The sequence below is a fragment of the Propithecus coquereli genome, unplaced genomic scaffold, assembly GCF_000956105.1.
Source record: "Propithecus coquereli isolate 6110/MARCELLA unplaced genomic scaffold, Pcoq_1.0 Scaffold438, whole genome shotgun sequence".
In the NCBI taxonomy this organism is placed as follows: domain Eukaryota; kingdom Metazoa; phylum Chordata; class Mammalia; order Primates; family Indriidae; genus Propithecus; species Propithecus coquereli.
The window spans coordinates 1422778-1433986 of record NW_012150152.1 but is presented as its reverse complement, the minus strand read 5'-3'; the positions used below and the strand labels follow the sequence as shown (position 1 = coordinate 1433986).

Genomic DNA, 11209 nt, shown 5'->3' with positions numbered 1-11209 from the left:
GGAGGCCTCCCCACCCCCACCCCCTGCAGCCACCCCGGTGGCCTGCCCCGTCTATCCCAGTCCGGGGCGGAAAGGGTGTGACTCCTCCCCCACCACAGGTCTGGGGGCGGAGCCGCCGTGACCCCCAGCCCAATAAATCTGCAGCCCACAACCGCGAGCTGCCTCTTTAAGCCCCACCGCGACCTCCAGCTGTCAGCGCTTAGCCCGGCGCCCAGGAAGAGGGACAGACGCCCGCTGCACCAGGCTTCGGACCCCGAGTGCGGGCGAGGTGGACGCACAGACGGAGACGAGGGACAGGGAGGCGGGCAGCGACAGCAAGGACCTACAGACCCCTTGCCCAGGGAGCCCCCTCACGGCCTCCCCTCCCAGGGCGGGACAGGCGTGTGTCCCCCGCAGCGGCCGAGCATCCTGCCACTGCCCGCGCCGTCCCGCCGCCCCCGCCGCTGCCAGCTCCCGCCGCGTGGGCGCGGGCGCCGCACCTGCCCGCATGGAGGCCGTCGAGGCGGGCGCGCGGGCCACCTTCGGAGCCTGGGACTACGCGGTCTTCGCGCTCATGCTGCTGGTGTCCACCGGCATCGGGCTGTGGGTCGGGCTGGCTCGCGGCGGGCAGCGCAGCGCCGAGGACTTCTTCACCGGAGGCCGGCGCCTGGCGGCCCTGCCCGTGGGCCTGTCGCTGGCCGCCAGCTTCATGTCTGCCGTGCAGGTGCTGGGCGTGCCGGCCGAGGCCTACCGCCACGGCCTCAAGTTCCTCTGGATGTGCCTGGGCCAGCTGCTCAACTCCCTGCTGACCGCCGCGCTCTTCCTGCCCGTCTTCTACCGCCTGGGCCTCACCAGCACCTACGAGGTACCGGCAGAGCCCGCGCGGGACCTGTGTGACCCGCTGGGACCCCGGCGGGAGGGAGAGGCCCGGGGCTTTGAGCCTCCGCGCCGCGGCACGCAGACGGCTCCGAGGTGCCTTAGCAGGGAGCCCCAGGCAGACAGGTGGGAGGGTTCCGGGAAGAGGCCCCGGGCGTGGTGAGGGGCAGGAAGGAGGAAGAGCGGAGCGGGCGTCCCGGCTCTGGGTGGAAGCGCGGGGGGCAGGGCGGCCCGACCAGGCGTGTCCTTAGGAGTGGACAGTCACACGCCCACCCCCCACATGCCCGGGCCTGCGCACCCTCTGGCGGCGGTTCCAGACCCGGCTTCTCCGTTTTCTCCCACCTGGGGCAAGGGGGCCTGCCTCTCTGTTCGGGATTCCCAACGGTCCAGGCGGGATAATTACAGGACTTCCCTCCAGCCAGAGGGTAGAGCGATTAAAATCCGGACCTGTATTCAGTAGGCGGCTAATGCCATCAGCCTTGGGCTCTGTCTCTATTGCGTGCTTGCGGGCACGTCGGTGTACGCGGAGCAGTGGCTGTTCCAGGAGCCTGGGCTGGTTAGACACGAACGAGTGACAGGGCATGTGTGCACGCATGGGTCGGTCGTCCGGGGCACACGCCGCGTGCACAGGCACGGGGATCGCACGTGTGCACAGGTGTGTGCGCGCGGCGGGGTCCCCAAGGGCAAGAGTGTGGCGGAAGTGCCGCAGCCCAGAGAGCAGTTGAGGGACTGCAGAGGCCTCACCCAGGCGCGGGCCCGCCTAGGTGACCGCGAGCCCTCGGCTCCTCGTTGCAGTACCTGGAGCTGCGCTTCAGCCGCACCGTGCGGCTCTGCGGGACCCTGCAGTACCTGGTGGCCACGGTGAGTGGCCTCTGCCCTGCCGTAGCCCGGGGCAGAGGGTCCCGCCCACATGTCCGCCCCCTTGCCTCAGGGCCCCGCCCCCATCCAACGCGGATCTGCCCTGGCCCCCACATACACGTGTTCTGGTGCCCCCTCCCTCCCACACACCCCATCTGACCGGACCCCACCCCCACTGCACGACCCGGCCTATGCGCCCCGCCCACCTGCCGGGACCACCCCTCTCTAGCCCCTCTGTGCTCCCCGATTCGCCCGCACCCCCACCCCGTCCAGCCTCACGCGCCCCACCCTCCACCCGCAGACGCTGTACACCGGCATCGTGATCTACGCACCTGCGCTCATCCTGAACCAAGGTTGACCCTGGGGGGTCCGGGGAGGGACCCGGGAGGGGACGGGGAGAGGGAGGAGGGCCTAAGGCGGTGGGGACTAAGTTTGCGCCCTGCCCTTTTGCACAGTGACCGGGCTGGACATCTGGGCGTCGCTCCTGTCCACTGGGATTATCTGCACCTTCTATACGGCTGTGGTGAGGGGACCTGAGAACCCACTTCACACACGTAGGGGCTGTAGGCCCCCTGGGTCCCTTGTGGGGAGACTCTGGGTCAGCCGGTTCACTCTCTGCTCCCCTTCTCCCGAGGGACTCAGTTTCCTCGTCTTTATAACAAAAGGTGATCTGAAAGGCTTATTGCCCAGAGTCTCGAGATTATCCAGCTTCAGGCATGGCTAGATCCAGGGGCTCCAACAGTGTCACCTGGGCCTCTCCCTCCTCCCTGAGCTCCATCAGCTCCAGGCTTCCACCTCTTCTGGCTTCCTGCCCAGCAGAGAGTGGGGTGCGGGTTCAGCATGGGGCTGGCTATCACCCCAGGAGGCAGTGTCCATTTGGCTGGCTATCCGTGTCCAGGTCACAGCAGCTTGCTGGGCTGAGAGGCTCTGTTGCCTGTTTCTGGAGTGGCTGCGGGTGGCGTCAGCATTACCTGAATGAGAGGGGAAGGGGCTTCCCCAAAGAAAATTCCGGGGCGCCATGGGAAGGCAAAGGCATGGAGGGCAGCTGGGTGAAAACAACTAATGAGAATAGTTGCTGTAGCGACAAGAATAACGCAATAATGACTCGCTGAGCACGTGCGTGTGCCAGGCGCTGTTCCAAATCTTTTTCACTTATTAACTTATTTAATTCTCACAACAACAGCATGAGAAAGTACTATGATTAACCCCATTTTACAGATGAGGAAACTGAGGCAGAGAGGGGTGTCAGTCCCAGCCACAGCTGGAGGCCAGGGTGGGTTAGCCACAGCCAGTTCCCCCCATCTGAGCCCCCACCTCTGTCCCATCTTGCAGGGCGGCATGAAGGCCGTGGTTTGGACTGACGTGTTCCAGGTCGTGGTGATGCTGTCTGGCTTCTGGGTGGTCCTGGCCCGCAGTGCCACGCTCGCGGGTGGGCCCTGGCACGTGCTCCAGTTTGCCCAGAACCACTCCCGCATTAACCTGCTGGAGTGAGTGACAATGTGGAGGGACACGGCACAAGCATGGAGCAGGACTCCCTTCGTGCCCTGGGGGAAGCCAGCTAATGCCTCCTCCTCCAGGAAGCCTTCCCTGCTCCTCTCCCCAGCCTCTCCTGGCTCCCCCTCTCTGTACCTCTTTAGATTTCCCTAGCCCTCATCCCTCCACTGGGCCCAGGCCTGACCCTGGGGTCAGAGAGGGGGGTTTGTGTCCACCTCTGCCTAGCCCCCATCCCACACTGGGGGCTGAAGTTTCTCTGAGGTCCCAACTGGGAAAAAGAAAGAATCATTTTTGAATGCATACATAGATGAACAAATAATGAATTTTCGATCTGGCAAACTCCTACACATACCTCAAAACCCACTCCAAATATCCGCTTAAGGCCCATATGGTACAGAATGGCTATCTGGGGCTCTTGGGAGAGTGAAGTCAAGGTGACATCGTCACATGGTTGACTTGCCTTGTCCCCGCCAGCTTTGACCCTGACCCGAGAAGCCGCTATACATTCTGGACATTTGTGGTAGGCGGCACTTTGCTGTGGCTCTCGATGTACGGTGTGAACCAGGCACAGGTGCAGCGCTATGTGGCCTGCCGCACAGAGAGGCAGGCCAAGCTGTGAGTGTTCGGGGGGCGAGGTGGGGGCTTCTGGGACATGTTGCCCCCCACCCAGCCTGAAGCTGCCTCCTCAGCCTCAGGCCACCCCCTCCCCCCAGGGCCCTGCTCATCAACCAGCTGGGCCTGTTCCTGATCGTGTCCAGTGCTGCCGTCTGCGGCCTCGTCATGTTCGTGTTCTACAGTGGCTGTGACCCTCTCCTCACAGGGCGAATCTCCGCCCCAGACCAGGTGAGTCCCACCAGGCTCCTGTACCCACACCCCAGCCTCAGAGGATGGGGTGGAAGAGCATTCCTAGCAGAAGGAACAGCCTGTGCAAAGGCCCAGAGGCAGGAGAGAGCTCAGAGGAGGATCTGGGGAGAGTGGGGCAATGAGTCTGGGAGGCAATGGGCAGCCACGGGGGGTGTGCGCAGGGGAGGGGCACATTCGGATCTGGAGTCACAGAGACCCCCTGGGGGACATCAAAGAGGAGATGGAACCGTGGTGCGACATGAAATGATGATGTCCATAAAAACAGTAATGGCCAGCTCCCATGTCCCAGGCGCCTGCTCTGTGCCTCGTGCTGTTCCCTTCACAAACAGTTTCCGTCAAATCCTCCAAAGTGCGCTGAAGCCACGCCCCCACAGCTTCCACTTTACAGATGAGGAAACTGAGGCTTAGGGGAGAAGCAGCTGCCTGAGATCAGTGGGCAAGTCAGCGGCAGGAGCAGGGGCAGGACCCCGGCCCGGGTCGTGTCCCAGCTGGAGTTCTGCCCGCGGGGATCAGGGTCTGCGGAGGCTGCGAGGCCGAGGCCGTCCCACCTGCTGCCCTCCCCCGGGCTCAGATCCAGGACTGCCTGACCGTGCACCCTCAGCAGGGCCGTGCCTCCCCGCCTCACGTCCTCATCAGGAAAGTGCGGGTGACACGGGTCCTCCCTCACTGGATCCCAGGGCTCAGCACACAGCCCGGTGACAGTCCTCGGGTCCACGCAGTGGATCAACAAACCCACCTTCAGTGCCCCTGGGAGCCCTGTCTGTGCCGGGTGCTGGGGGCGTGCAGGGGCGGCGCAGACAGAAGCCCTGCCCGGGGAGCCTCTGTCCTCGGGCTGACCTCCGGCTCCCCCCAGTACATGCCCCTGCTGGTGCTGGACATTTTCGGCGGCCTCCCTGGCGTCCCCGGGCTCTTCCTGGCCTGTGCCTACAGCGGCACCCTCAGGTAAGCGGCCCGCTCACCCACACAGCCTTATCTGAGCCCCTCGGTGCCTCCTGGGTCCCTGCTGGCCATCCCCTGGGGACTGGGATATTCCGGACTTGTCCCCCATCCTCAGGCCCTGGGGGGCAGCTCAGGTGGGCTCCGGCAGAAGGCACACTCTGGACACAGGGACCCCGGCGGCGGGGTGTCACCTTGTTACCTGGCAGGGCCACACGTCACTCTCCTCTCTTCCTCCCCAAAACAAATGTTTACTGAGCATCTGTCATGGGCGGGTGCTGCTGTTCCGAATCCTGGGGCACAGCCGTGCCCGCACGGCCCCCTACTCCTGCCCGCCAGGCCGCATTCTGGGAGTTTCAAGTCTTCTGGGACTTCTGGCCACATGCCCTCACTCTCCCCTTTGCAAGTCTCCTGCTGTGGCCGGGGTCCCGTGAGCACCTCCCTCTGTAGCCGGAACTTGCCTGTCTGTCTTGGCTGTCCTTGGTCACAGGTGTCCTTAGTCCAGGGGGGATGTCTCAGGTCTGCAGGGCAGGAAGTAGGTGGACATCTCCTCTACTCCTGGGGGACTCGGTGACCATCACCTCTGTCCTTGGGCAGGGTGGGGTCCCGGCAGGCCCTAGAAGGGGCGTGGCCAATCTCTGTGTGTCCTGAGGACCCTCCCCCTGCGTTGCCCCGCCCCCAGCACGGCATCCACTAGCATCAATGCCATGGCCGCTGTCACCATGGAAGACCTCGTCAAACCACGGCTGCCAAACCTGGCACCCAGGAAACTCGTCATTGTCTCCAAGGGGCTCTGTGAGTTGAGGGGAGACCCGGGTGGGAGGCCAGGGCAGCGTGTCCCCGTTGACTTTGCCGCCTCCATCCGCTACAGCAATCGTTTATGGCTTGGCCTGTCTCATCATGGCGGCTTTGTCCTCGCTGCTGGGGGGAGGCGTCCTCCAGGTGAGCCCCCACCCCTACCCCACTGGGGCCTCCCCAAGAGGTGGCGTCTTGTTCCCATTGAACCGAGGCTCAGAGAGGGTCACACATGTCGGGGCAGAACTGGATTCTCCCTGACTCCTGAGGCCGGGCATTTCCTGCAGCCACCTGGCCTGGGACAGGGAGGTAGGAGGTGCCGGCGGCCGCGGCCTGGGGGCAGAAAGGGCCTCCCTGGCTTGGGGGTCGGACCACAACTGTCAGAGGAGAGAATCAGCATCTTTACCTCTAATGCAGGGGAGAGAGGCAGGAACAGAGTCCCCTCCCCTTTGGGGAAACTGAGGCACGGAAGCGTCTCAAGGCTCTTAGTGGAATTCCTCAGGTCTTGCTTTCCCAGCGGGTAAACTGAGACCCGGAGAGGTGGGGTGACTGCCCTCAGCCCCACCCCCACGACTCTCCCAGGGCTCCTTCACGGTCATGGGTGTCATCAGCGGCCCGCTCCTGGGAGCCTTCGTCCTGGGAATGTTCCTGCCCGCGTGCAACACGCCGGTGAGCGGGGTGGGCGGGGCGAGGGGCGGGGCGGGGCCAGGCCGCCCCTCCCCTGACGCCGGCTCCGCCCCCAGGGCGTCCTTGCCGGGCTGGGCGCGGGCCTGGCGCTGTCCCTGTGGGTGTCCGTGGGGGCCACGCTGTACCCGCCCAGCGCACAGACCATGGGGGTCCTGCCGTCGTCCGCCGTCCGCTGCGCGGCTCCTTCGGCCAACGCCTCCGGCCTCCCGGACTCGCTGCTCCTCGCTGCCCAGGCCTCCAGCAGCAGGTGACAGGCCGGTGGGGGGAGAGTGTGGTCAGGCCGGGCTCCTGGCCCTGAGCTCTGTCTGAATGAGAAGGAGCCTGGCTGGGAAAGCGCACTCCGGGCTGTGGGAAGGGCGAGTGCAAAGGCCCTGGGGCCAGACTCAGTTTAGAATGGTCCAGCCACTCTAAGGTTGGGGCAGATTTAATGGGACAAGGGAGGGGTAGGCGACATGGTGAAGCGAGAGGAATTTAATTTGATCCTGTTTTTTATTGAGACATAATTCACATACCATAAAATGAACTATTGAAAAGTGACTTTTAGGCTGGGTGCAGTGGCTCACGCCTGTAATGCCAGCACTTTGGGAGGCCCGAGGTGGGAGGATCGTTTGAGGCCAGGAATTCAAGACCGCCAGCCTAAGCAATATCAAGAGGCAGCAGTCTCTACAAAAAAAATACAAAAATTAGCCAGGCGTGGTGGCCTGTGCCTGTAGTCCCAGCTACTCAGGAGGCTGAGGCAGGAGGATCCCTTGAGCCCAGGAGTTGGAGGCTGCAGTGAGCTATGATCGCACCACTGCACTCCAGCCCGGGCCATAGAGTGAGACTCTGTCTCAAAAAATAAAATAAAATAAAATAAAGTGGCTTTTAGCGTAGTCGCAAGATTTGTGCAACCATCACCACTGTAACTCAACGTTATCGCCCCAAAAAGAAGCCCCGCCCCCATCAGCAGTCACTCCCCACTCCCCCTCCCCCAGCCCCTGGCAGCCATTGATCCACTTTCCGTCTCTGTGGATTTGCCTGTTCTGGACATTTCATATAAATGGAGTCACACAATACGTGGCCTCTTTGGCTCAGCACCACGTTTCCAAGGTTCGTTACCCACGCGGGGGCGGGTGTCAGTGCTTCATCCCTTTTTACGGCTGAAAACTGTTCCGTCGCGTGGACGGGCCACACTGTGTTTATCCACTCATCAGCTGACGGACTTTCGCGCTATCTCCACTCTGGCCACTGTGAATAGTGCTGGACACGTGCGTGTACAAGTTTTGGTGTGGACACGTTTAGTGTCTGCTGGCACATACCTAGGAGTGGGATTGCCGGGCCGCACGGTCATTCTATGCTTAACTTTTCGAGGAACCGCCAGACCGTTTTCCACACTGGCTGCACCATTTTACATCCCGCCAGCGGCGCACCAGGCTCCCGGCTCCCCCCCCGCCCTCGCCAACGCTCCTCACCCTCCACGCCGGCGGCTGGGGAGCGGCCTCTCATTGTCATCTGATCTGCATTTCCCTGATGACGAATGATGTTGAACATGCCACGTGCTTATTGGCCATCTGTATATCTTTTTTGGAGAAATTTCTATTCAAACCCTTTGCCCATTTCTTATTTGGGTCATTTGTCCTTTTTTTTTTTTTTTTCACTTTTTCTTCTTTCTCCGCAGCAGGTGTAGGCACTGGACAAGGGGGTATTGTGTGACTCCGCGCAGGCCCCCGTCCTGTCTGGGACATGAGCTGACACAGAGTCGGGACAGAGTCTCTGATGGAGTCAGAGAATGGATCATTTGTCTTTTTGTTGTTGAGTTCTAATTCACATATTTTTATATCTTTGTATATTCTCTCTTGGTGTCATAGCTAAGAAACTATTGCCTAATCCGTGCTCATCGATTTGGCAATAATCCATTCACACCTATGTTTTCTTCTGAGAGGTTAATTTGGTTTGATTCCAAGGGCAATAGGGAGCCACAGAGGGTGACAGGCAGTGGCCAGAGGTGGCCTGAGTGACATTTTAGTAAAGCTCCCTCTGCCTGTGTGTGGAGACAGCCTGGGGCTGCGGGGAGGTGGTGGGAGGAGAGGAGACCCGGCTGCTCCTCTCTGGGTGTGCAGTTACGGAGGGCTGGGCTGCGCTGGGACAGAGGGGACGGAAGGAAGTGGGTAGCTTGAGAGTGGCTTTTGCACATAGACGGGGGTGAAGGAGAAAGCCCATCTCATGCCCACCTCGCCCACCCCCAGCTCAGGAATGGACCCCAGCCGACCCGCCTTAGCCGACAGCTTCTATGCCGTCTCCTACCTCTACTACGGCGCCCTGGGCACGCTGACCACCGTGCTGTGCGGAGCCCTGGTCAGCTGCCTGACAGGTAAGCAGGGCACGTGCCCTCCTCAGAGGCCACCCCCTCCACCTCCCTGCCTAAGGAGCCACCGGGCAGGGAGGAAGGACGCTCCCATCCGCCAATGGCCGCTGCAGGCCGGACACATTCGCACCCTGTAAGCAGCATCCCCGTCACAGCGACCCCGCGCCTCGCAGACCTGTCCTGTTTGCAGAAGCAGAAACTGAGCACCCCCCCCCAGCGCCTCCTCCCTGGAAACTGAGTCCTCCCTAGAGGACGTGGGGTGCGGCTGCCAGGCGCTGTCCCCGGTGCTGAAATATCCTCTCCTGGAGGGCACGGCCATTCCGCGCCCCTCTGGGAATCCCGAGTCCCCCGGAGAAGCGGCAAGGGCCCAGGAGAAATCAGTAGTGACAGCAGCACCTGTTCCCACTTCCCGTGTCTCCGATCTGGCGCTGAGCAGCCAGGCCTCAGTGGAGCCTCCTCCAGGCCGGCAAGTGCTCGACACCGGGGAGTGGAAGCATCTCACAACTGCTCACTGCCCCGCAGCGGGTTGCTGTCAGAGGTGGCAGCGGACCCCATCAAACCCGGTCACCCAGGGCTCTCCTCTCTCCTCCCCAGGGCCAGGTCTCCAGCCCCCGCGGCCCCTTCACTAAATGCAGCCGCTTTGTCTCCTCTCAGGCCCCACCAAGCGCAGCGCCCTGGGCCCCGGCTTGTTGTGGTGGGACCTCGCTCGGCAGACAGCATCGGTGGCCCCCAAGGAGGAAGTGGCCATCCTGGATGACAGCTTGGTGAAGGTCAGTCTCAGGCCGGGTTCCCAGAGCAAGAGGCGGGGGGTGGCTTTGGGGCGTGGCCATAGCTCGGGAAGGATGAGACCTATCACTGTCCGTCCCAGCCTCTCGTGGCCTCCGGCGGCGGAAGGGCTCCCTGAGGAGATGATTCATCCTTAATCGGGTTTTGTTATCGCCTTTTACAAGGAGCGAGCTGTCCATTTCTATGGTATCTATTTTTACAGTTACTTCCCATCTTTGGCAGGTGAAACTGGTTTGCCGTTAGAATATTGATGTGAAGACTATTCTTAAAATAAAATGACTTAATTCCAAAGGGACTCGACTTAGAGAAAATCTTACATAAGAAACAGCAGAGGGTAGACCGATTTCGGCCAAAGCCATGTGGTTGCTCTGTGAATTCCCAGAGTCTGGGAAACGCTGTCCCTGGGGGAAACTGATCCCAGGCCTGTCCCTGCTTTGGATTCATCCCCTCATTTATTGAGCACCTGCTGTGTACCCCATTCTGCTCTGAGCGGGGGTCCGGGCCCACCATCTAGCAGGGGCAGGTGGAAGCTAAAGAGAGAAACAAGGAAGATAACCAAATGGGATGCTTGACGGGGAGCAACTTTAGCCAGGACAGTCGGGGGCTGCATCTTGGAAGATTCGCTCTGAGTGAGAGGGAGCCAGCCGTGGGGAGATCTGGGGGGGCGGCAGAGCCCGTGGAAAAGCAGGAACAGGCTTGACCGTGGTGGGTGGGAGAGAAGGATTTTGGCTGAAGGGTTTTACACTCCCTCCAGCTGCCTGGGGGGGAAATACTTACTGTTCTTGCAGGGGAACAGGCAGAGAGGAGGGAGGCAGCCAGAGCAGGCATCCGAGCAAGCACTGACGGCCTGGACTGAGGGTGACACGTGGGTGGAGAAGAGAAGTGGGCGGAGGTTGTGGAGGCAGAGGGGACAGGACTGGCCGATGCACTGGACAAGGGGTATTGTGTGGCTCTGCTCAGGCCCCGTCCTGTCTGGGGCATGAGCTGACACAGAGTGGGGACAGAGTCTCTGATGCAGTCAGTCTATTCCCTTCCCCCCAGGGTGCTGAAGAACTCCTCCCTGGAACCAAGAAGCCCTCTTGCTTCCTGCCCACCGATGAGAACCAGGTGGTCTTCCTGGGGCAGAAGGAGCTGGAGGGAGCCAGTTCCCAGAACCCCCGCAGTGGACGTGATGGTGACACTCTACGGGAGACAAACCTCTGATGGTGGGGTCAGCCCGGGACTGACCTCTGGGATGGAACCTCACAGACGCACCAATCCCAGGCCATGGGCCAATGGTCTTGGGCTCTGATTGGCTGGACTACCTTGTATGCAAAGGAGCTCAAGACTGCTCATTTGCATACAGGAAGTCATTTCGTCCTGCCAGCCACCTGCTTCTAGCCACCCCAACCGTATATGCTGCATCCCTGCCCATCCCCCAAACAAGGCCGGATTTTTCTCTATATACAGTGAAAGATGTTGGAGTCTCCTCTGGACATGGGAAACCTCCGCATCCGACATCAGGGTCTGAGAAAGACCCAGCTCTTCCCTAAAACGTGTTTAGCCTTAGCAAGGATTTTGGAAGTCTTCGGGCCCAGTCTCTGTGCCCCC

General features: G+C 61.4%; 1 protein-coding gene across 1 annotated transcript; it reads left to right on the top strand.

Moving 5' to 3' along the window:
* Positions 1-487: 487 nt before the first annotated feature.
* On the top strand, positions 488-10822 carry SLC5A5 (solute carrier family 5 (sodium/iodide cotransporter), member 5). Its single transcript, XM_012654009.1, has 15 exons — positions 488-844; positions 1651-1716; positions 2015-2066; positions 2169-2236; positions 3046-3200; positions 3682-3822; positions 3921-4050; positions 4925-5013; positions 5690-5802; positions 5879-5949; positions 6385-6471; positions 6546-6736; positions 8715-8839; positions 9488-9603; positions 10661-10822. The coding sequence occupies exons 1-15, from the start codon at positions 488-490 to the stop codon at positions 10820-10822; spliced, it is 1923 nt and encodes a 640-aa protein (XP_012509463.1).
* Positions 10823-11209: the final 387 nt, after the last annotated feature.